Here is a 25936-nt window from a genome sequence, read left to right as displayed (position 1 = left end):
TTGTAAATTTCTCTGGAACTCTCCTGAGAGGATTGCCTCTCCCTCCTTCAGTCTTTTCTGAATACTCCTTTCATTATACTTCAGATACCTAAGTCCTCCCTCAAGATAAAAAGCAGGAGGAGGCTCTTAGGTGATTTCCACAGGCTGACCCTCGTTGAGAATCAATGCAGTTCCACTTTCCCTTCCTAGCTCTGAGCTCCCTGGGAAAGGGGGTCAGGTCTCAACAAGCTTTCTAACTCCACAGCCCCTGGTAAGCACATCAGGGAGTGTGACAGAGTGCTTATGAATGTAAGTTTGTTTTTTAAAATCTTCATTAAAATTCTTGTTTTTAACCACTTCCTTCTTACGAATTTTTGGGCAAATTACATAGTCCTCTCTAAGCAAGTGGGGATAATAGCACTTTATGGGGTTGTTGGGAGGAGAAATAATACCCATAGAACACTTAGGACATGCTTGATGGGAAAGTACTGAAGGTACTAAAGTACAAAGATACTACAAAAAGTTAGCCAATATCAGTTAATATAGAAATATTCCTAATTCACAATAAGACACATGTTCATTTGACTATCAGCCATCCTTTCCTTTGGGGTTTTCCCTATTTCTATTTTTGACGGCTCAGGCAGGGTTGTTGATCAAAGCTCCCTTCCTTACTCCAGACCCAGCCCAGAGACTCAGGCCTGGCCCATCTTACCCCAGTAGGTACTGGGAATAGGGGTTGGGGCAAGGCTGGACATGTGACTCAAGCACAGCCAATCAGAGTCCTTCCTGTGAATGATATAGGAAGTAGAAGCGAGATGCTCTATTTCATTGCTAGGTTTTCTACCCCTGCTCTTCTGCAGATATGAGGTAGAAATGAGGGATGGATGGATGAAGAATGAGTGAGTCTGGAAGAGCTGAATCTTCAGTTCCAGCTCTGTAGCTTTACATTCCATTCTGCAATCTTTTCCTACTGCTTTCTATGAGCAAATAAAATAAAAATATTTATTAAGTACTTACTGTATATTGTATACTGTTTTGAGAGCTTTACATATGTTAACTAACTTAATAATCACAGCAAACTTATGTAAAAGGTGTGATTATTAACATCATCATTTCCATTTTATAGTTTAAGAAACTGAGGCACAGCGTGGCTGTGTTAACTTGCTGAAGATCATACAGCTAAATAGTGGAGCCTGGATTTGCATTCAGTCTGGCTATGGAGCTCACAGTCCTAACCACTTCACCACACTGTTTTGCGATCTCTATTTATAAGCAAGTTCAAGTCTGGTTTTTATCTCTTGCTGTCGACAAAACCTTGTTCCTTACTTTACCTGTAGAAATCTCAGCTCCCATTGGCTTCTCCTCTTCGTGCCAGCTTCCACTCTCTGAGCCCTGGAAGGAAAACTCTTCTAGGCTGGAGAGGGACTGCAGCTCCTTGGGGGGTGTTCGGCATGGGGTGCTATTGGTGCTGATAACGGCGGACACTCGGAGTGGCACAGATACCGCAAAAGGCTCGGAGATATTGAGCACCTTGCGTTGGTGATGGGGTGAGGGCTCCATTTGGAAGCGGCTGCTGGTGAAGATGGATTTGCTGGGGCTGTCGCTTGAGGTGTAGAACATCCCCAGCATCTTTGGGGCTGTTTGCTCAGTTTCAGGATCCTCAATAGGTCGGAACACCTTCAGCTGCTCAGGCAGGACCCGGACCTGAGCTCCCTGGAGTTGGCTCCGGTCACTAGTCACATCAAAGCCCCCCTCAGCCCCTGCAAGCATACCCTCTTGGCCCCAATCAATCTCCTGCTTGCTGAGGTCACAGGAGCTGCCAGGGCTGGTGGAGTGTAATTTCGTGGCTGGAATGAAAAATCCACCAGTAGTGACTGTTCGACTGAAATTCCCTTTGGTTTCTTTTCCTAGTGAAAAAGAACAGGTACATTGGTCAGCAGCATAGGCATGCACACAGCCACAGGCCTCCTGGGAAGGACAGGCACAGGGCATCTGAATGCTGGAAAGCTGTGGCAGTGTCATAAGGGCATGGACAACCTAGTGAAGATGGGCGCATAACACTGTGTTGACAAGAGAGAAAGCATTTTGGCATATGCACAGAATTTCAGCCTGATGTTCTTAAAGAACCATTGCTGGTGTGCTGTGTGTCAGTTCTAATATGGCAGGGAGAGCACCTACCAAGCATTAAATGTAGATGGTGAAAAAAACCACACAAATGGGAGATGGCAGAATGGTATTTGATCAAAATGAAGAGGACAAAAGGGCAAAATAACAGAATCTTGTTTCATTTTTAAAACCTTAAAACCTACTGTTGTATGTGTTCTCTGGAAGATAGATCCAGACAGGGTTTGATTTCCCACCAAGGAAACTAATGCAGTTCTCAGTTAGACCTTTTCTTCCTTTTCCCTTGCTTCATCCTGTTGATTCAGAGAATGAAAAACTAGGAATGTGAATTAACTAAATGTTAGAAAGCACAGTAGCGAGGAGCAAGTTCCTGACTGACTTAGAAGAGAAGGCCAAGAAGAGAGACCTCTGTATGGGAATAAGTAGGCTGAGAGATGACATGTAAGTTTTCAGGAATCCAGAAATAACTTCTAACTTGGGACTAATCACTATGCTTACGTAGCACCTTACGTAATATTATATTTAAAATTCTTTGTAGTTATCTCCTTTAACACATGAGGAAGCTGAGACAGAATCTGGATGACCCACCAGCACCCGTGTAAATCATAGATACTAGATGTTGGCATATTAAACCCTGCAAGAACTTTCCTAGAGACTTCACAACCAAAGCAAATGGATGAATATAAACATGAGAAAAATGCTAAAAGTATCAAGACAGCTTAAAAGGATCTCACTGAGTATTCTATAGCTTTAGCTTTTAAAAAATTATTTTTATTAGTATATTTGCAGTACATAATTTTTTAAAAAGTTGTTCTAAAACTCTCCTATATTGTCTCAGGCTACCTCATTTATCAAAGAGAGAAATGTCTTGTATTTAAGGGGTTAGAAAGCCACAGAATAAATATACAAGGGGCTATCAAAACATACAGTGAATGTTTAAAATATGTACAAAAATTATTACAGTAAAAGACACTTTGCTACTTTCCCCCCCTCAAAATACTCTCCTTTGCTTTGAACATACTGTCCCATTTTTCTTGCCACTTTCTTAAGTAGTTCTGGAAGTCCTTTATCATGACTGTCTTTATGAGGTTTGATAAAAAATACAGTGAATGCTGTGGCTAAGTACCATCCAATCGGAAGGTAAGCTTGTGAAAACATAGTGTCCTCCTCCACCTTATTCACTGGATATAGCATCATGTGATTTCTGGCTCTTCCTCAAAGTCAAAATGACAAGGAAATGTAAACATTTTGATTTCAGGACATCCAGGTGCCAGGAAAGTGTAACTAAAGACAGTCATGGAAAAGGAATTCTGGATTGGCTTCAGAAAGCAGCAAGAATGTGGTTTAAGTGTGTCTGAAGTGAGAGGGAGTATTTTGATGATATTTTGATTAGTGATGTGATTTTTATTCCAGGACTTTGCAATATTTAAATATTCACCATAGTTTTTGATCATACTTTGTAAGAAAGTTTGAACAGTTTACATTCAGGGAAGCTCTTTGCTTGTAACTTATTGGTTGTTTAACAAAAATAGAAGAGAGAGAGATGCAGACAAGTCGGCCCTTAACCCTAGTGTCGTGAGTACAAACATGATGATGTGTGGTTTTGGTGATGGTGGCTACAGCATGTGCAGCTGAACACACACCTACTCCAACAAAGGAAACGGTACCAACTACACTCACCTGACACATAGGTGCCTAGTCAAGGTTTACTGATAAATAAAAACCATGAGGTAAATGGGGAAAACCACTAGGTAGAAAACAATATGTGACTCTTTCTGCCCAAGTTTCTTCCAGTTTTAATTCTCAGGTGTTTTTTACCTGGCTCAGGTTTCAATGAAAAATAACCATAGTTCCTGGCTGTGGTAGAGGAAGGCTGGAGAGAGAGAAAGGCTCTTCATGCCTCGCTGGTGGTAGCGTAGGGGAGGTTATGGCAAGAGCTATGAGAAACCCTCGATTTGGGGAGAGATCAGGACTGGGTGATCATGCGTGATCATGGCTGTGGAAGAGCAGCTGGCAAGTGTGGATGAGCTCCGGTCTCCCAGTGTAGTGCCCAGTTCAGAAACTATAAAACCTCACCTTCCACAGGCACTGAACAGAGAGAGTCCATGCTCTTAGCTGGTCGGATAGCAGCCTTTTCCACTAAAGACAAAAGAAAAAAATATTATTGATGAATGCATATCAGGAGTTAATATTCAGGATAATAGGTCAGGCTGTAAGCACACAAGACAAATTTCTTTAGCAAAGTTTTTCAAGCATTTATAATTTACCCTTTTGAAAACATTCTCTCTCTTTCTCTTTCTCTCTATCTGACAGGATCTTGCTATATGGTCCAGCCTGGGCTTTAACTCAGTATCTTCCTGCCTCAGTCTCCTGAGTTCTGGGAGGATTACAGGTATGTATCAGAGGACCCTGCTGTTGCTACTTTCTTAATGACTGTGGCCTTCTAAAAACAAGGCAATGATAGATCAAAGCTTTATCAAAATTTTACAGATAAAGGTAGATTTTAATTTTGTCCAATAGCCATGAGTAACTGAGGAGTCCTGAGCCCAATTTAATTGTATAAAAATATTCAAGGATGAGTCCAAGGGGCCCCATGCAGGTGAGAGATCAGGATTTGCATCTGCAGCTGTCTATCAGTGCCCAGGAATTAGGTTCACAGGTTCAGAGGGCCTTGGGGAGCCAGAATCCCTTCTCCCCATATACATACATTTCTGTTCCTTGAAGTGGGCAAGCTGGTGGTTTCTCCAATGATCTTAGCCACCAACCTCATCCTGGTTCAGATCCCAAGCAAACCAAACCTTTTTAAAGTATCTGTTATGTGCATGGAATGTTCTGTACATTTTTGTAAGGTGCTATAGAGGGGTTTTAGAAAAGAGTAAAACTTATTTCAGGTACAGTAATAGTTAGACACTGCTATGCTTCAACTGTGTCCCCAAAAGCTCATGTACTGGAACCTTAAATCCTTAGTACTAGGTGGGATCTGGAGCAGGTGTTTAGGTCATGTGAGTGGGACCCTGGTGACTGGATCAGTGCCTTTCTCGAAAAAAGTGCTTAGCTATCACAAGAATTTGGTCCCCTTTTCTCTCTTCTGTACTGACTTGTCTTTGTCTATTTCTACCATGAGCTGAAGCAATACAAGGCTCTCACCAAAAGCCAAGTGAATGCCAGTGCCATAATCTCTGACTTCCCAGCCTCTAGAAATGTGATCCAAAATAAACCTCTGTTCTTTGTAAGTCACCTGTCTCAAAATTCTGTTATAGCAACAAAAAATAGACTAAGATGGGCATGTTCACAAAGATTCTCTTTTCAGGGAGCTGGACAGGCTTGGAGGTAGTTCCTTCTAGGTCTCACTTGCTAGGAGAAAGAGGGCAACTGGGGGCCTGGTAGAGCCCCAGCACGAGTACCACTAAGGTAACTCTGGACTCACACAGATCTGGGTTTGAATCCCAACCTGCCACTTTGGGGCCATATGACCTCAAATAAACAGCTTACTTTTCCTAAAGTTCAGTTTTCTTACTCTAAAATGAGGAAAATAGAGCTGGTGTGCGGACTAAGTGAGAAATGACTCTAAAGTCATTATGTTGCACTAACCTGGGTCAGAGGAAGTACTCAGTAAAAGGCAATGTTGTTGACTGTTGCTGCTGCAATTCAGGACCCACCAGGGCTCAGCAACAAAGCGGGAGATGGAGATGGTTCTACAAAAGCAGTTTGAGCTGGCCCTAATCCAGCTGGATCGTAACTCACACTTGTTTTTGTCCCTCCTTTAAAGTTCTCCACCTTTTTCCTCCTTGTTCCAAACCTTGCTCCTCCTAAGGAGCGCTGACCTCTCCCACTGTCCTCTTCAGCCTAGTGGTTCTCTCTGACTGGGGCGGCTGAGGGAGGGTGCACTCATCTTCCCACAGACCCTGGTGTGGGCAGTGCTCGGCTCACCCTCCTGCCTTTCAGTTGCCCTTAGAAGAGCTGCTATTTCTACTAGTTTGGAAACTGATTTATTATCTTAAATTGTCTGGCTGGCGCCCCTTTGTCTGTGTATTCTGAGATGTGCTTTGCTTTTATTTTCCAGGAGCTGCATTTCTGACCTCTGGTTTGCACATGTTGACCTAGTAGGGGCAAGGACTAGGTGACCCTGAGTGTCACAGAGGGGGAGCAGTTCTGTCTGTGGGGCCATGAATGCCCACCTTTGGTGTTGAATCCTTTCTCCTCCTCCCCTTCCTCCTTCTTCCTTTCTTTTTCAGAGCTCTGCCAGTTTGGTGAACTCTCTCTCTCTGGTTAGTGTGTTCCTAAAATCTCAGAGCAGTGACTTGCAATCTGGCTCCATAGCAGAGTTGCCAGGGGAGCTTATAAAGCATTACAAACATTCACATCTCACCACTCACACCTGAGGCAAAACTGCTGTGGCGGTGACCATCCCTGTGGGCAACTCCAAAGGGATGAACACTGGATGTCCTGTGAGTTTACAAACACTTGGCCTAGCACCTTGGATTTGTCCCTTTTGAAAACCACATGGGGGTGGAAATATTTCTAAGTCAAGATCAAGGCAAATCATTTATTTCATTTTTGCTCACTTGTTTTGTTAGCTTTTGATGTTTTACTACAGGTGAGCCCCTTGCATTGCTGTATCACTGATTCTGTAACCAAAATTCTTTCTTTGATGTACTTAAGCAATCTCTTATTATAGATCCAAAGTTTCTTGTCAGATATGCTTCCCTCCCATTCTGTTTTGAGAATCTTAATTTTTTATTTGTATCTATTCTGCCAAACGGTAGCAACCTGTCTTCTTCATCTGGGCTATCGTACCATTTTGTGAAAGATATGTTTCCCTGTCCAGCGAATGTTACAGATTGCTAACCAGAATCTACTTTCCTTTGCCCTTCTCATAGAGCTCTTGCACTTCTTCGGTATAATTTCAGATCAACTCAGAAGCCCAGCCTAAGCCAATCAGCATACAGCACTGCTTTGGCCATAGAGACCCACGTGACCCAGCCACAGGAGAGGGAGGGACCACACTCTTAGAAGAAAATCAGCAGAAATGATGTTTTTTCTCTTTAGACATAGTGATAGTCAAAGGCAAAACCTTTGCGTCTGCATAAGAAGCCAGTGTGGGGAGGAAGCTGGCCCGCAGGTGGGCACAGCTAAGGAAAACGGAATGGAGACAACACCACTATATTAAATCAGGCCAGAAGCCTTCCCTAGATCCAGATGTCTGGTTATAGAAGCCACTAAATTCCCTCCTTGCATGAGTCACTTGAATTGGATTTTCTGTTATTTATAGCATAAATCATTGTAACTGCTGTACGCTGTGACATCCTTCATTACTGTAATAGAGAAATAGGAAGATTTCTAACATCTGTACTTTCTGACCCTTGGCATACAACTATCACTGGTTTTGAGGAAAGTCCTTAAAAATATCCCCTCTCATTTTTCCTACAGGAATTAGTTTCTACCTAATACTTATTAAAACTTTCAAACAATCAGAAAAGTTGGACTTTTAAACCTAATAGCTATTGACCTAACAATTATTGACATTTTCCACATATTTGGGTCATCTATTTTATATCTACATCTATCTACCTACCTATGTTTCACTGAATTATTTTAAAGTGAGCTTCAATATTTTTAGACTTTAATTTGCTTTATCTATTTTTATATCTGTATCTATCTGCTTACCTATATTTCATTGAATTATTTGAAAGTGAATTTCAGTATTTTGCCACTTCATTCTTAAATACTTCAACTCTGGTGTATGCTTTCTAAGAACCATTAACACACTATGAAAATTTATACTTCCTTAATATCATCAAATATTCAAACTATATATACATTTTCCTTATCTGTCTCTAAAATTGTCTTTTGTAGCTTCCTTTTTTCAGTCCAGGATCTAGTAAAAGTTTATTCATTGGATTTGTACATTTACCTCTTACAACTTGTTTTCATATTTATTGCCCTCATTTTTAAAATCATACTTTGAATCTGTAATAATAAATAAATTGTTGTGGAAAATTTCCTTGGTCTTCCCTTTCCTGACATAATATTCAGCTGAATTGGTTAGATTCTTCATTGTATAGTGGTTTCTTCATTTCTTTCTTGCATCAATTTCTATTCATTACTCAGCAATAAGTCCCATAAGGGAAGCACCCTTGTTTCAAAATCATGCCCCTGAGGGAGAGGGGACAGATTTTCTTTATAATAGAATTTCAATGAATAGGAAAAGACTATTTGGAAAAATCACAATAATAACTGTTGTAGGCAAGAACTGATTCATTGATGCTAAAATTCATGACAGCACTTTAATCAAGTGATGAAAGTCAACTTTATAAACAATAAGATACTGACATTAGGTACCTCCTGATACTACACAATGAGCAGAAGTAGCATAGCAAAAATTTGTAATCTCAGTCTAACCACGAGAAAATATTAGGCAAACTCACACTGAATTACAATTCTACAAAATACATGGCCAGTACTCTTCCAAAGTATCAAGATAAGAGAGACTAAGGAACTGTCCTAGACTAGAAGATATAAGGAGATTTGACAGCCAAATGCAATTTGGGTTCTTGGATTAGACCCTGGACTGAAAAAAGGAAAATCAGTAGCACAATTGGTCAAGTATGGATAAGATCTGTACAATAAGCTGGGTGAGGTGGCTCACATCTGTAATCCGTGCTACTCAGGAGGACTCTAAGTTTGAGGTCAGCCTGGGCAATTTAGTCACACTTTGTCTCAAAATAAAATTAAAAGGGCTGAGAATGTAGCTCAGGGGAAAAGTGGATGCCTAGCATGTGTAAGGCCTTAGGTTCACCCACCAGCACAGTTTTTTAAAAAAGATTGTATTAATATTATTTTTTGGCTGAGATAATTGTATTGCCATTATGGAGATGTTAGCCTTGAGAGAAGCTCCATGAAGGGTATACAGGTTCTTTGTAAGCAAAATCCCCTAAAAGTTAAATTATTATTTTTATTATTATTATTTTTTCGAAGATCCACTGGTTGAGAAATTTCTCTTTCAGGGCTAGGACTAGTGACTTTCTTTTCTTTCTTTATTTTTTTGGGGGGATAATGGGGTTGAACCCAGGGCTTTCACACTGAGCTACAATCCACAGCCCTTTAAAATTTTTTTTTCTTTTTTTTTTTGGTACCAGGGATTGAACTCATGACCTTCCACTTGCGAGGCAGGCACGGTGCCACTGAGCTAAATCCCTGGGCCCCTTTAAAAATTTTTTTTTATTCTGAGATAGGGTCTGCCTAAGTCACTGAATTGACCAGCCTGTGTTCAAACTTGTGATTCTCCTTCCTCAGTCTCCAGAGTGCTGGGATTTCAGGTGTGCACCACCATGCCTGGCAGAGCTAGTGATTTTGATATAATCAAATCAAAGACTTAAGAAACAGACCTAGAAAAGAAAATGTTTGCACCAGAAGATGGAGTTCCTGTCACTTCTTACCCGAGAGCCTCTGTCCTCTTACGAACACACTCCCATTTCTACTCAGCTTTGATTTGGAGTCTGATCCAGAACGGCCCAGGTTAAATATAGATTTCCACTTCTTTGATTTACTGGAAAGCTTTCTCCTAAAAAAGCCAAACCATAAGAGGATAATTTAACTTGTCACTTCCAGGGAACTTTTAAATTGAAAAAAAAGATTTGAATTATGTTCTTAGTAATGAGCAGTCCTGACATTTCAGGAAATTCCCCTGTACAATCCAAGTGGAGCCCAACTCTCACCCTGTCTGGGGGTGCTCCAGGCGGCCAAGCAAGGGTATCTTGAGTCAGAGCAAAGACCCTTTTCCCCAGCCAAAGCTGTCTATTAAAGGTAAGAGTAGGGCAAACAGAGGTAGGTTTGGTGGGAGACTCAAAGGTCATAAGAAATCACACAGTTCTGAATTCTGGTAAGAGCTACAGTCCTGGCTTTTCAAAGATACCAGGTTTTTTTTTGTTTGTTCGTTTGTTTTTAGAGAAATAAACACTGAAGAGCATAGATCCCAGTCCTGCTATGTCCTCCACATGGTAGCCACACTCTGGGACAAGGAGGGAGAGAAAGACCTGCAGGAGTGGCCTGGTGTGCTGGGGTGGGCTCAGTGGTCACTGGAGAGAAATGCAGAGGGCAGCCAGTGTGCCCCGGCTTTGTCTCCCATCAGCTACCTGAGTGGGAGGGGACAGCACTAGGGTGGGTCAGGAGAACCTGGCACTACCAAGGATTACCACAGAGGCAAGCCTTGTGGCCAGCAGGTCCACCACCAAACTTGGGAAAGTTCCGGGTGGAACTCTGCAACCTGAAGTCCCACAAAGGGTCTTTTCTCCGAAGGGCTTACACAGAACATCCAGATCTTAGGCTTACCTGTGAGTATGTGTGTGTGTGTGTGTGTGTGTGTGTGTGTGTGTGTGTGTGTGTGTGTGTGTTACTGGAATAAATTCAGGGCCTTCTCATTGAGCTACATCCCCAGCCCTTTTGATTTTTTTCTTTTTTAATTTAAGATAGGTTCACACTAAGCTGCTAAGTTGCCTGGGCTGGGCTCAAACTTGTGAATTTTTCTGCCTCAGCCTCCCAGAGTGCTGGGATTGGAGGCGTGCACCACTACTCCGGGCTGGTTTAACTGTCTTTATGATCAATCTGAAATAGATCGGAGTGCCTGGTGGTTTCCTTTGGGCTTGGCCTGTGTTTGTTTGTAAGTACATGGCCTTGGGGTGTGCTTTCCAGGGTGGCATAGCTTGGGGTATGGTGGTACTTCAGCTGTGGCTTAAAGCATAAAGAAAATGTGCTTGATGTTCCTTCCAAGGAATTCTTTCTGATCTCCTCAAAGGAATGTTATTCTCCACTGTTTAGGGAGAGGTGCCATGGGCTTGGTTCCAAGTTCCCCCTGGAGCAGTTCAGGTGTGCCACCCCTGTAGCATGAAGTGATAGTGTAGGGCGACAGCCTTCATCCTGCCTCCCCAGAAGGAAACAGCCCGCTGCCTTGGGGAGGGCACTGACATGAGTTACATGTTTTCATGCGTCTCTCTGCTGACCAGCTTTCCAGGCTGATACTTCCTGGGGAGACAACTGTGCATCGATTAGGACGCCTGCTCCAGTTGCTGCCTCTTCTAGAGAGGGGTGCGGTGAGGGGCAGTCAGAGAAAAAGGGTGCATGGAGGGGGTAGGAGGGAGGAACGAGGACAGAACACATCCTACTGATGCAGAGGATGCTTGATCTGCTTTGGAGGGAGGCATGGCTCCAATAGGCTGCGAGGAGGTGAGGCACAGGGGTACGTCCCCATGTGTGCTCAGTCTGGTGGCACTATTTGTCGATTTGCGCTCAGCCACAGATTCATCTCTATGCCTTTTGTAATGGGGGAAAAGGGGGGAGCTTCAAGTGGAGGAGATCAAGTTTTTGCTTTTGTAAATTTCCTTTTGTAAGGAAATTTGTTTAAGAAGTCAGGATTTTGTCATGAGGTGTGATGAAACCCCTGTGACCCCATCCCCATCCTGAGGTTTGGGGTCTATGGTAGATCGGGGCTCTCAGTAACTCTGGGGTGGTAATGAAGGCACTGCCACTGGTGAGAGTGAGTGGTGGAGACCGCCCCCTTGTCTTTTGGGATGTTCCTTGGCACCCCACCTAGGTCACACCCCCAGCCTGGAATTGCCATCATGGTCCTGAGACGATACCCTGCTCCTCCAGAAGTTACAGGAATGCATTTACTTGTTGTCTGGTAACTCCAGGACGGTGTGGAAGAGTGTACCAATGGGGGCGACAATCTCAGGCAAGCTGTTCTCCCTCCTTTCTTTCCGAGCTGGGTGGTTCATAGCCAGGCTTCGGGCCTGAGCCTCCTCCAGGCTCACCAGCTTCATGGGGAGGGACAGGGCGGGCAGGGTGAGGCTCTTCGTCATGGGCTGATTTCCTGTAAGGGAAAGAGAAGAGCTCAGTCCAGGAGGAGGCCACAATGCCAGGACCAGCAAGCTCCCCAGGCACAGCCCCTCTGGCTTGGCCTCTTGATGGGGCTGGTGCTGACTTGAGTTTCTCTTGGGTATCGTGGCACCTGGGGGTGAGGCTGCATCCAGAAAACTGGCAATTTTGCTGAGTGTGATACCACAGGCCTGGAATCCCAACACTCTGTAGATCGGCAGGAAGATCTCAAGTTTCAGTCCAGCCAGAGCAACTTACTTACTTAGCAAGACCCTGACTCAAAATAAAAAATAAAAAAGGGCTGAGAATATAGCTCAGTGTGAAGGCCCTGGGTTCAATCCTAGTACCATGTGCACACACACACACATACATGCACATGTACACATGTGCAAAATTCACATCTCCCCAAAAATAGGGACCTCAGGAGGTAACTGTACTTCTGGCACTTTCCAGCCTTCCAGTGAGGCTCCATGCATCCATCCATCCATCCATCCATTCATCCATCTATCCATCCATCCATCCTTCAAAATACCTACTGAACACTTATTATGATCCAGAATAATAGCAGTAGATCTTCACTCTCCCAAATTCTTCCAGTGCTTTAGCCAGATGGGACTGTCTGTCCAGCCACAGAGGTGGTCTAACTCAGCTGGGTAAGGCAGGAGTTGGCCCTTCCTCCCCACTGCTGAAGAATGCAGGCAGTTGAAGGTTGGAGCCTCTACTTACCCTAGAACACTGAAGCTTTTATCTCTGCAGGAAAGCACATCTGACACACTACACTATTTCTGGTCATCTTCTAGTGGATGGAGCTAACCTTGCCCTGCTCTATGAAAGTGACAATAACCATCAATGGTGTAAAACATTCTCTCCTTTCTCCATCAGTTGTTCTTTTTTGGGGGGGAGGTGAATCTTTTGAGCAGGGTCTCACTATGTAGTACAGGCTAGCCTTGAACTTGCTGCGTAGCCCATACAGGTTTTGAACCCACAATCCTCTTACCTCAGCCTCCTGAGTGCTGGAATTATAGGCATGTGGCACTCTACTGAGTTCATCAGTGGTTCTTAATTTGGGGTGATTTTTCATATTCCCTTTCCCCCATTTCAGCAAAGGACATTTGGCAATGTCAGGAGGCATTTTTGTTTGTTTGTTTGTTTTTTGTACGAGGGATCGAACTCAGGACCTTGTGCTTGCAAGGCAGGCAGCAGAACCACTGAGCTAAATCCCCAGCAAAGGAAATAGGATTAAACTTTTTTTTTGGTACCAGGGATGGAACTCGGGTCCTTGCGCTTGCGAGGCAGGCGGCGGAACCACTCAGCTAAATCCCTGGCCCTAGGAGGCATATTTGGTTGTCACATATGTGTGAGTAGAAGGCACCTAGTAGTAGAAGCCAGGAAAGCTGTTAAACATCACACAATTCACAGAACAATGCCCCACAACAAGAATTATCTGGCACTAGACATCAATAGTGCTGAGGTTGAGAAATTCTGATTTAAGTAAAAAAAAAAAAAGTCCAAGTTTGCTTCTGTTTAGTCTCTGGTGACCTTGCCTGCTATATGTGACATTTGAAAGGTGAGATGAGATTTAGTAATTTGGACCAACTGAGATTACAAGGTCATTTTTTGGTACAGGAACTGTCCTTGTTAGAAAGCAGCTCCATGTAACATTTCTTTTCGCAGAACACATCTCTTTCTGGATAAAAGGAAGCAAATCCACTAAAAAGGGCATGTAGACAATGGAGACAGTATGTAACAGTCAGGAGTTTCTAGCAGGGCTAAGCATGACAGTCATTCTGGAGGATCATAGTTAAATATACCCTGTGATCCTGAAAATATTTTAATACAGTTTCTGAACTTAACCCAGTTTTCCAACTTAACTCAAAGGATATTAAAAATGTTTAAATTTAATTTACTTCCATTAAGATGTGTTATGTACAAGATGAATATAATCATATGTACTGCAAACGTGTACTAATAAAATTTTTAAAAATTAAAAATAATAAAGTAAATTTAATTTACTTCTATATTTGTTCATAGATACTTACTATTTTTGTTACTTATTTATTTACCTTAAAACATTAAATCACTCTGAGAACAACTGGGACAGGGGAAGAACATAAACTGTGGGGTCAGGAGTCTGAGGGTTAGCACTCACATCTGCTGTAGCTCCAGGCTCCAGAGGAAGCTAGACCTGAGTCCTACCCACAGTCTCTGCTCAGGCGACTCTGACTTCACATTTCAAGACAAGGCCTGTAATTTACACACCTCACTTTAGAGGGGTACCTACTCTCACCTCCGCGTCAGTGAATGGCACCATGGTCCACCCCACTGCATAAGCCAAAACCGGGAGAAGTTTTTTTTATAGATGTAGCATTGTTTTGAGCAGGCCTTGTAACCCTGCTGGTTAGGGTGGAGTTGATTGGCCTTGGGATCTGCCCTGGGGACTGGTGAAGTGCACCTCTAGGGGTGCCTGGGTGGGTCCTGAAGATATGGCCTTGAGGTCTATGTCTGGCTCCTTGTCCTTTCCATTCTGGCACTCTTCCCCTGCTCTACTTCCCAGACACCATGAACTGAGCAGCTCTGGTCTCCCATTGCCTTTCGGCATGGTGTCTTTCTGTTGGAGCCAGCCGGTCATGGATTGAAACCATGAGCAAATTAAACCTCCCTCCTTTAAATTATGGGTGTTGGGTATTGTGTCTCAGCAATGAGAAAGCTGACTAATACAACTCTACCTCAAAATATATCCTGGATCCAGCCACCTTCCCTTCTATTGCTAACACCCTAGTACAGGCCAGCACAAATTCCCACCTGATTCCTGCCCTGGCTCCCTAATGTGGTCTCCCTCCTTTCAACCTTGCTGCCTTTCAGTCTCTTGGAATGGAGCAGCCAGAGTGCTCAGATCCTACACTCACCACCTCACAGTCCTCCAGAGCTTGCCCAAGACCTGAGAACACAGCAGCCTTGGCATGACCTGCTAGGATCTTGCCTCTTCTTGGCCTCTTCTCTGCCTAATGACTCAGTGATCTACAAAATTATAAGTAAAAACTTGAATGTGTATTCCCTTTATTTGTGCATGTACTTTGTAAATTATACATATATATGGCTGTATTAGTATTCTGTAAAATAGAAAACTTATGTAAAATAATAATTTTTATTTAAATATACATGACAATCATGATAAGTCAATGTGACAGGATTAAGAAATGCCCAGGGTATTAGAAAGCATGCTTCTAGAGTCATTGTATTGCTAAGACTAGGGCCGCTGTTTTCTTTTACAAAGGGAGAGCAACTTAAGTTCGTTTCAAGGCATTCAAAATGGGGAAAGACTATTATGGCATTTTGGGAATTGAGAAAGGAGCCTCCAATGAAGATATTAAAAAGGCTTACCGAAAACAAGCCCTCAGATTTCACCCAGACAAGAACAAATCTCCTCAGGCAGAGGAAAGATTTAAAGAGGTCACAGAAGCTTATGAAGTATTAAGTGATCCCCAAAAGAGAGAAATATATGATCAGTTTGGGGAAGAAGGGTTGAAAGGAGGAGCAGGAGGTACTGATGGACAAGGAGGTACCTTCCGGTACACTTTTCATGGTGATCCTCATGCCACATTTGCAGCATTTTTTGGAGGTTCCAACCCCTTTGAAATTTTCTTTGGAAGACAGATGGGTGGTGGCAGAGATTCTGAAGAGATGGAAATAGATGGTGATCTCTTCAGTGCCTTTGGATTCAGCATGAATGGGTATTCGAGAGACTGGAATTCTGTGGGGCTGAACCGTCTTAAACAAGACCCCCCCCGTTATTCACCAACTTCGAGTCTCACTGGAGGAAATATACAGCAGTTGCACCAAACGAATGAAAATTTCTCAAAAAAGATTAAATCCTGATGGAAGGAGTTACAGATCTGAGGACAAAATTCTCACCATTGAGATCAAAAAAGGGTGGAAAGAAGGCACCAAAATTACTTTTCCAAGGGAAGGAGATGAAACACCAAATAGTATTCCAGCAGACATTGTTTTCATTATTAAAGACAAAGATCACCCAAAGTTCAAATGAGATGGATCAAATATAATTTATACAGCTAAAATTAGTTTACGGGAGGCATTGTGTGGCTGCTCAATTAATGTGCCAACAATGGATGGAAGAATCATACCTATGTCGATAAATGATATTGTGAAACCTGGAATGAGAAGAATCATTGGATATGGGCTGCCATTTCCAAAGAATCCTGACCAGCATGGTGACCTTCTAATAGAATTTGATGTGTGCTTCCCAGATACTATATCTTCATCGTCCAAAGAAGTTCTTAGGAAATATCTTCCTACCCCATAGAATGAAGAACTTTGTTACCCATATTTTGATAAGGCACTGAAAATATAAAAGGACTGACAGTTTACTGATGTAGATGAAAATTCTGTATAAAGATGTGTAAATTCTTTTGAGGGTTCATTAAATTGCATGAATAGAGATGGGCCAAATAAATAGGCAAAAGCAATTTTTATAGATAGAGATGAAGAGAAAAACCACTCACTGTATTTTATTTCATTTCTCCCAAATCAGAAATTCTTAATATTTTGCTTATGTGTAAAAGTTGGTTTTGTGGTGTTCATAGATAGGTTTTGAATAAAGTAGTAGCAATCCAAGTACTTTATTTCTTATATCTTTTCAGTATAAGGTCCCATTTATAATGGTAATTAACAATTCTGAACTAAACTATATGTGTCATATGCACTTCTAGAAGAGACTAGAAGCCAAAGCCATTTGGAAATGCAATTATTAGATTTAAGTCACCTTCTGAAGTGCTACTTCAGGGCCAGTACCAATAAAAGAATAAACTGAAGGACATGTTTCACCATTGGACCTTTTAAAGTATGCTATCACATTTCTTAATGACATAGTTGTAATGTTCTTAATGCAGACTTTCTTTGTAAAAAGTAAGTGAATGGCTGTTTATTTCCTGTGGAAATCCCAATTGCCTGAATTACTGATATTTTAGAAATAGACTGTTTTTAAAATACCATATGTAATTTTATGCAAGTTGACTATATATCTTGAACTTAATAAATTATAGGCTCATTTTGTTGTTCACTAGATAATTTGTTTAATAATAAATGTGTTTTTAGGGAGAGAGGAAAAAAAAAGAAAGCACGCTTCTGGGTGAGTCTGGGTGGGTCATGCAGGTGTGACTTGGGTACCATAGATGGCCCATTGCTCCTTCCTCTCCTGCACTATTCCCCTGCTCTGCTTCCTGGCCACCAAGAACTGAGCAGCTGTGCTCTTCCACTTCCCTCTGCCATGATGTTCCTGCCTTGGAGCCAGCCAACCATAGACTGAATCCCCTGAAACCATGAGCCAAATTTAATCTCTTCTCCTTTAAGTTATGGGTGCTGGGTATTGTGTCTCAGCAATGAAAAGCTGAATAAAACAATGCAAGAGAAAAATAAATGAAAAAAAAAATCCTAATAGTTTCTCCTAACTCTTCCCAATACTTTAGTACTTTGCTCTTTGGTACTCAGTAGGGTGGGGCACTCCACTTTGGAGACCACAGTGGCTGGAGCCACATTAGCTCACTTTCTGTAACATTTCAAGCCTGTTTCTACCTTAAAACTTTAATTCTCTTTGTTTGGGATATTTGTCCCCCAGATTCTCACATGATTGGTTCCCTGTGTCATTTGGGTCTCCATTTAAGGAATGTTTCTTCTGAAACCATGACCATTATGTCCCAAAGTAACACCTCCAAGTCACTGACCACTGGATTATTTCCTTCCTGGTATTTATGGTCTTTGAAGTGATAATATATTTATTGGTAAAATATATTGCTTGTCTACCCAACCAGACCATATCTTTTTGTGAGCTACGGTCTTTGCCATTTTGTGAAGTGATGTGTCCTTAGAGTCTGGGACAACGTCTGGTATATACGAGATACTCAATACCTACTTAATTTTTTAATGAATCTTGGAGACTTCACAATCTCTCTGGCCTCAGTGCTCTCATTTATCAAATAAAGGTTTGAGTGAACACCCAAAAAACTGGAACATGTACATAAAATACCTTTTAGTGTTCTAGATGTCCCTGTTAGAGTTGTGTTTATAACCTTGTGAGAACCTCCTAATTTCTCTTGGTTATGCTATGCAGATTACATTCTGTCAGCAGCCCTGAGAGCCATTAAGTTAGCATTAAAGACTGAGGAGGAAGGGGATCAGACAAGGAACTAAAATTTATTGATGGTTCAGTAAATACCATACACATAATAATGTAGGGACTTAGAGCCACGAAGACCTAGAATTAGTGCCCATACTCTCTGTTAAGCCATCTAAATTTGATGGTAATTGCAATAAATTATTCTGACAATTAGATTGGTTTCCCCAATTATATTAGCTAACTGAAAAAGAACACTTCAATCGTGTAACAAATATTTTGCAGATATGGTTCTCATACTCCAGGGGAAATACTTGCCAGAAAAATGCATTCTGAATATACATGTGAGGACAAAATCCCTTAAGACTTCCAAGTGAAAGCTGGGCATGGTGGAGCACGACTGTAATCCCAGCACTAGGGAGGCTGAGGCAGGAGGATCACTGTGAGTTCAAAGACAGCCTCGGTTACATAGTGAATTCAAGACCAGCCTGAATTACACACCAAGATCCTGTCTCCAAACAAACAAACAAAGACTTTTAGGTGAAGGCCTAAGAATCTTCTGAAATATTACAGTGAAAGTAAAGGTAAAACCTAATCGTTAAGAAGAATGTTGCTAGTCTCTTTAGATAATAACTAAAAGAAGCTTCAGAACTCAGTAAAATTCCTTCAGTTCTCCCCATCACATCACATATGGATGCAACTGATCTGAAACATACTCTAGCCACCTGAAAGCACACTATACCTTTGCTGCACACATGCAGATGCATAAACACATGATCCCCAGACACTAACACATAGTGCACACACGCAGCCAGCACATACTTCAGAGCCAGAACCAACCCCACCTCGCTCAGTCTGGGCCTCATGACTTGCAAGAAAGGACAGACTGGTGGGGTATAAGGTGGGAGCACTCACCACCATTGTTCTCCAGAGCCCTGGGCATGCTGTGGTTGAAGATCTGATCCACATGACTTAGTATGAACTCAATCACCACCTGCTGCACTCGCACAGCGAGGAACGCTGCGTCTCCATTGCAGCCAGCCGCTTCGATGTCTCTGGACCTGAACCAAGGAAGAAACATCCTCTCTGGGTGAGTTTGCCTCGCAGCCTGGAGAAGTGCAGGAGTCCATAGGCCCCCTTTCCTAAATTTATAGTTGGTTAATCTGTAGAATAGTTTAACTGGTTAAGACCAATTAAGGGATCTCTCCAAAGGCCGTGAGCCCAGCCCACTGAAAAAATGTCAAAGTTACCAGATACTATAATTCTGAGACTATAAAAACCATCCCATTAATGTACAGGAACTGACTTTTTTTCTTTGAAGGATCCCCTTCCTGCTCTGTCCAACTGTGGGACAGATCATCATTTCAGGCAGCTGATGCAACTTAAGCCAGCTGTGACTCCACTAAAGACAAGAAAAGCTAATGAGCCCTAACCACAAGAAAGGCCTTTTTATGAAACTGTAACATACAGACGTATAATGCTAGCCACATTGTGATTATAGCCAAGAAATGGCTTTGGAACCCAGAGTTTCTGAGTTAGCAAGCAAAGAAAGAGCTTAGGCTCTTAAAACTACCTTTAATTCACATGTCCTAGTAAAGGTCACTTAGTGACAGGTTTGTGTTCTAGGGAGTCTGGAGGATCCCAGCATCCTTTCCATTAGGCTGCTCGAGCCCACGGTGGTGATCAGGTGAGGGTGTGGTAGTTACCTGAGGAGGTTTGGAGCCCACACCAGGGCCAGGTTCCTGGCGTGCATGTTGGTCTTGCTGCTGAAGGAGGCGATATGAGCCAGGTGTCGGATCAAGTATTCCAAGGTCCTGTAATGATTCATTTTGTTTGTTTGTTTTGAGAAAATAAGGAACTTTAGTGCCTGTGGGAAGCCTGACAACTGGAGGTCATTTCTAAGTTTGAATTTAAGAGTTGGAATTTTGAAGGAATATTGAAAAGATACTACGATTGGTAGAAGTCATTTTCTTGGCCATGGGCACACCGGCCCAGGGTGGGAATGAGTGTCAGTCTTGTCAGAAGTTAGCTGAGGCCCAGAGAACACCAGCCAGGGATAGAGCCAGGAAACCACAGAGCTCAGGGCCTCAGGGTGCTTAGTGGCCCCTTGCTCCTCCTTCTCAGGAGGAAGTGCCTTCTCTGTTTGAATTGGGATTTATTTAGGCTTTTTGAAAAAAACAATGTTCTAGCTACAGGCAGCTTGGAACTTGTAAGGAAGTTCATTTCATGGATAAACAACATTTGTGACTGCTAGAGAGTTCTTTCTTACACCGCATCAGAATCTGCTCCTTGCAGAAGATGGGCAGGGACAAGGGATGTTGGAGATGGCGGCTCACTTAGGGGCTAAGCTGTGAGGATGAAACGAAAGGATGTAGGTGATGAGGAGGGGACACTGATGAGCAAGCAGAGATCAGTCCGCCAATTCTGAAGGGCCACAGTCACCCCCAGGCTACAGATCTGGGTAACAAGCAAGAATGCCACCGTGAGGCTGGCTTGTGTGACTGGACTGACTTCCTGTGCCATTCTGATGAGTGCCCTGGAAGTGACTGGAGACAGGCTGCGCTTTGCTGCCACTGTCCCTTGTGAGGTACCAACTCCCTTTAAAAGGAGTGACCCATTCACCAATTTCAAAATGCCCCCAGGAAAGCTACCACCCACTGAAACTGCTCTATTTTAGCACACACCCTGCCCCCTTGAAGCTATGCCACACTAAGGGGCTGCACGTTTCTTTTCCCAAGGAATCTTACCTATAGTGGGATGGGGGAAGCTCCTGGATAACATTTTGGATTCGGGCCAGTTGGCTTTCTTCTGGGCAGTGTGACACTGCCTCCTGCGGAGAAGAACATGAGTGGTCCCATGAATACCTGGGAACCTGGACACCCACATATGCTGGTCATCTTCAGGCCCTGGTCCTCCAGCCAGCCTCATGAGCACAACGAGAGACCACTTTTATAAGGGGCACGCTATGAAAACTACCAACCACCCACCATTTCTGAGGGTTCGGGATGGGAAGTGTCTTGCATCACGTGCACACATGGGCTGCCTAAGTCTGGATGTGTCCTCAGATGGCTGTCAGGCATCTGGGAAACAATGTGTCAGATTCTAGGTGTGTCCTGCATGGCAGAGAGTCAGACTCACATTTGGAGAGTGAGATGGACATGTCACGGTGGTACACATCTTCTCCGCCAGCTATCTTCGTGGATGCAAACAGGTCCTCCCTACCTAGCCTGTGACTATTCTGTCACTGCAAGTACTTAGCTGCTGCCAGTCCTGCAGGCCAAGAAGCAGGGAAGACACGCTCTCCTCAGCAGGGATAAGAGCTTTGTCCCTGAGACCAGGCAGCCTTGCCCTGCTTGCTCTCTGGTTGTTTCTTGTGTGGGTATTTTGTTACCCTGTCAGCTCAGGGCCTTGCTGGGGAGACAGGAATGGCATGAAGACAGTGTGACTGCCCGCTGGCCCATGTCCACCTCTCACCTGCTGGGCTGCTGCATGCATACAGCTATCTCTGGGAAGAGTCCAGAGATCCCTGCACCTGTCCCGAGACTCTGTCCTGCCTGCCGAGACCCAAGGGCCCCTCCAGGTCCAGCACAGGAGTGCTACCGGGCCCAAGTGATGGGAATCGCATCACTTTTTCTGTTTTAATGGGTATAATTTACATATATTACAAATGTACAAATGTTTTTTTTTTTGGAACCGGGGATCGAACTCGGATCCTTGCGCTTGCGCAGCAGGCGGTGAAACCACTGAGCTAAATCTCCGGCCCACAAATGTACAAATCTTAAGCTACTGTTCCATGATTTTTTTTTTCTCATATGTACATGCTTGGGTGGCTGCACCTGGACCAAGATGTATTGTTAAAAGGGCTCTTGAGCTTTTCAATTTTTCCTTTTCACCTTCACCACCTCCTCCTTCTTCTTCCTCCTCCTCCTCCTCCTCCTCCTCCTCTTCTTCTTCGAATTGAACCCATGGCCTTTACACCTATCTACACGCCCTCCCTCCCTTCCTTCCTTCCTTCCCTTCCTCCTTCCTTCCCTTCCTTCCTCCCTCCCTCCTTTCTCTCTCTCTCTCTCTCTCTCTCTCTCTCTCTCTCTCTCTCTCTCTCTCTCTCCAGCCATTATAAAACATTTTTATTTTAAGATAGAGTCTCACTATGTCACCAACTTGCCCAGGCTGGGCGCAAACTTAGCAATCCTCCTGCCCCAGCTTCCTAGAGTACTGGGATTACAGGCATGTGCCACAACACCAGGTGTGGGCTTGTTTAATCTTTATAGTCTTGAATTCACTGATAAACTTGTATTTCCTGCTGCAAACTTATATGTACTGCCAGGTATAATTATAAGCTTTGTTCATTAATTTGATAAATATTACTCCCTGCAATACAACCAAAAATGAGATCCTAATTCATGGTGTTTTGATATTGTTCACCTCTATTCAGTCTTTAGCTGTCTTTTGCTGGATTGGGCTTCAAATACTGAACTCCATACTCTTAGTACTGAGAGTTTTTAGGGATTTTTTTCTCATTAAAAGTGGAAGGCAAGTAACCTTACTGGTACCTTCTGTTTGCCAGGGCCTGTTCTAAGCCACACCCGCTGTATGTTCCGGTCTAATTTACAGGAAAACTCTCAGGCTCTGCCCATCCTACCAGCCTAGCCCCAGCAGTGACCACCGCCACATGCGCTGCTCAGTGTGTGTGTTGAGCAGGGCCCCTCGGTATGGGCAGTCTCCTTGCTAGACTGTAAACTCTTGCTCCCATGTGGGATATCATGTCAGGGATTTGTTTACCAAGTGTTTTCTTGTTTGCCTTTTTTTTTTTTTTTTGGTACCAGGGATCGAACTTGGGTCCTTGAGCTTGTGAAGCAGGCGGCAGAACCACTGGGCTAAATCTCTGGCCCTTATTGCCTTTTTTATTCAATTAAAGTTAAATGGTACACAGAAGCCCGTCATTTTAAAGGGCAGTCAAAACTCTGTTCCAGGGAATCTTAAGGTCTCTTTTCCAAGGCAGGTGTGGGGAGAGGGGCAGGACCAGCAGTGTTCCAGTCACAGGTGTCCCAGCCTGTGTCTTTGGCACACAGTGTCTTTGGCACACGGTGGGAGCAAGTGCTGCTGGGAGATCTGGCCACCTGTGATTTCCTCCACTCCTTCTCCCCATCACCTCTGCTTTGCTTCCTCCATGCTGGCTACACTGGCTTCCTCATGCTCCCCTCTGCTTGGCATGCCCCTGTGAGAAACTACAGCCCTGTCTTTTCTATCAAAGCATATAAACTGGAGCACCTTTATCCTAGACTCTAGTCCACCCTAGGCTGCCCTCTCCCACCCCTTAACAAAGCTAGCTTCCCAATAACCAGGACTTTCTGTTCCTCACACCCTCTCCCCTCCTGCTCTTCTTTCCCCTCCTTTCCTTCAGATCCTCCTCTCACATTGCTTAAACTAGCCAACTGCAAAAGATTGTAAGCCTTTGAATTCAGCCAGTGAATTTAAAGGATAGCTGTTTCCTATGCATCAGGGCTTAAAACCTCACTTTCTGGCCGCTCTAGATGCCCTCTGCCTCATTGCACCCTTCTGCAAAAGTAAAAGTCTTGCCGAAATTTCTTGACATCTGAGTACTTTATTATCTACCCCGACCAAATGAGTCTAGGGGCTCATTTCTGACATCCCCACCAGGGTCTTTTCACTTACTGCTGCTTCTTGGTAACTTCTTCCCCCAGATATCTACATAAGCCATCCCCTCATTTCCTTCTTGTCTCTGTTCAGATGTCACCTCAAACAGAGCTCTCTGATCATCCTACCTAAAATAGCTGTCCCCACCAATACTGTGTTATTTTTCTTCACAGTATTTAACAACAGTTCTCACTGTAGATCAGTGCCTTATAGCTGTTTATTATCTCTCTCCTCCATAAAAGATAAACTTCCCTAAAGCAAGGATTGCATCTGTCTTCCTTGGGATGAATTCTCTAGCTTCTGGAAGTCTGTTACCAGGTATACATAGTAGGTGCCCAATACACATTTGTTGAATGGAAATATTTCACTTTGTCCTTAAAAATGTCAGACAGCTGCATATGGGACACATTTCCAGGACTGGACTTAGGATCGCTGCCCATTGTGATGAACACCAACCAACCTTGCTGAGCCCCCTCTGATTTGGGCTCCTGGTTAGGTGACCAATCATCTGGGTTTGCCCAACCCTGAACTTTCAGTGTTTAAGGCAGGAGAGACCCTGCTAGTCCAAGGCAGTTGGCTACTGCCCATTCTCCTTGTGCCACCTTGAGCTCACAGCCCATCTGCCTTTGCCTGTAGCCAGTGCTAGCTCTTAGTCTCAAGCAACATTTCAGAAGCTGTTCCAGGGTCCACACACCTGCCAGCAAAACAACAATTTACCAAGTAACAGTACAACACTTCCCAGCAGCTGGAGAGCAGGGAAAAAAACCACAATAATGAGTAAAAACACCACAGTTCCTGTCTTCAGAAAGCTTCCAACTTAATAAGGGAGCTGGATGCATAAATAAATCATTTCAATACAAATCCAGTATATAATTAAACTGCTTTCACTAAAAACTCCAAATCAACAACTTTCTCCTACTTTGGATGTAATACTTTTAGCTGGATCAATCTGAACCAAGTTGAATTTTTCCTAAAACGAATGTTGCTTTTTGTCTGATAAAAATAAAGTATAACACAGTAGGCTGAATAACTGCTCCCAAAGATATCAGATACTAATCCATGGGACACCTAAGTGATACTTTATTTGGAGAGAAGGTTTTTGTGTGAGTGATTGAGTTAAGGACCCTGAGTGGGAGGATTATTTTGGGTTATCTGGTTTAGCTCCAAACACAGTCATAGGTAACCTTGTAAGAGGAACACAGAGGGAGATTTGAAACAGCGAGCAGAACAGACAGCAGCGTGAGCCCACAGGCAGAGATCGGAGTGACCTGGCCACAAGCTGAAGCACAGATGGGGAAAAGCAAGGAGTGGATTTCCTTGGAAAGCCTCTAAAGGTCAGAGTGCTGCCGAAAACTTGAGTTCAGTTTAATGAAACTGGTTCCAGGATTCTGACCTCAAGAACTGTGAGAGAATGAATTTTGGCTGCCTAAATCACACTGTAGCAGTATTTTGTTAGAGCAGCCATAGGAAACTAATACATGAACTAAAAATTAAAATGTGATATCTGCAGAAGGTAAACGTTGTCTTTTATTGCACCATGCAGAAATAACTACTACATACACCAGAAGCATAAAGAAACTGTCTGCCCTGGGCCTCTCAGCATCCTTTCCTATTTATCTGCATCTGCTTTTTTCCCATTTAACTTCATGTTGTGGCCAGTAAATATTTGTCAGAAATATGGCCTTTCTTGTCTACACAGTTTTAAAAATACAGTATAGCCCTGAGAAGTCACAGTTCAGGGTTCTTAGCTTCAGTTGTTCCTGGATTTTTCCTTAGAACCTAACTAGCAATTGTTCTCAGAAACCCCTGGAATTCCGTAGAACCACAAATATCCTTTCAATTGTGTGTGTGTGTGGGGGGGGGTCTGCAAATAGCCAATCCGAGAGCATTATTCAGTTCTCCTTGCTGCTGATTGGCTACTGTCCTGTAACCTATCTGGGCAGATGCACCAGCTTTCCCCCAATCATAACAGATTGCTGTGCTGCCTGTAGCTATCGCCAGTGTTCTCGGTTTTGTTCTTCTTAAAGCTCTAAGATCCCCAAGATGCCACTAAAACACCCTGCCATTTCTAAGGCTTTCTTAATACTGTATTTTATTATTAAATTAAATTACATAACTGCAGGAGATATAGCATATTTAGGGTTTAAACTATAAAAATAGGCACTTATAGGCATT

At 43.2% G+C, this 25936-nt stretch overlaps 1 protein-coding gene and 1 pseudogene across 1 annotated transcript in view; one reads left to right on the top strand and one right to left on the bottom strand.

Moving 5' to 3' along the window:
* Arhgap31 (Rho GTPase activating protein 31) overlaps positions 1-25936 on the bottom strand; it is a 120737-nt gene that overhangs the window by 23554 nt on the left and 71247 nt on the right. Inside the window, exons 4-10 of the mRNA XM_004835673.4 lie at positions 20851-20933; positions 19810-19917; positions 19019-19164; positions 11773-11971; positions 9543-9667; positions 4180-4242; positions 1311-1886 (exon numbers count right to left, since the gene is read on the bottom strand). Of these exons, the coding sequence (XP_004835730.2) occupies positions 1311-1886; positions 4180-4242; positions 9543-9667; positions 11773-11971; positions 19019-19164; positions 19810-19917; positions 20851-20933 (1300 nt within the window). The remainder of the gene's footprint in view (positions 1-1310; positions 1887-4179; positions 4243-9542; positions 9668-11772; positions 11972-19018; positions 19165-19809; positions 19918-20850; positions 20934-25936) is intronic.
* Positions 13998-17625, top strand: LOC101707392 (dnaJ homolog subfamily B member 4 pseudogene; annotated as a pseudogene).

This window comes from Heterocephalus glaber, unplaced genomic scaffold (genome assembly GCF_053883595.1).
Source record: "Heterocephalus glaber isolate CG9 unplaced genomic scaffold, H.glaber_assembly_v1.0 deba00000122, whole genome shotgun sequence".
Taxonomy (NCBI): domain Eukaryota; kingdom Metazoa; phylum Chordata; class Mammalia; order Rodentia; family Bathyergidae; genus Heterocephalus; species Heterocephalus glaber.
This window is presented reverse-complemented; position numbering and strand designations above follow the sequence as displayed.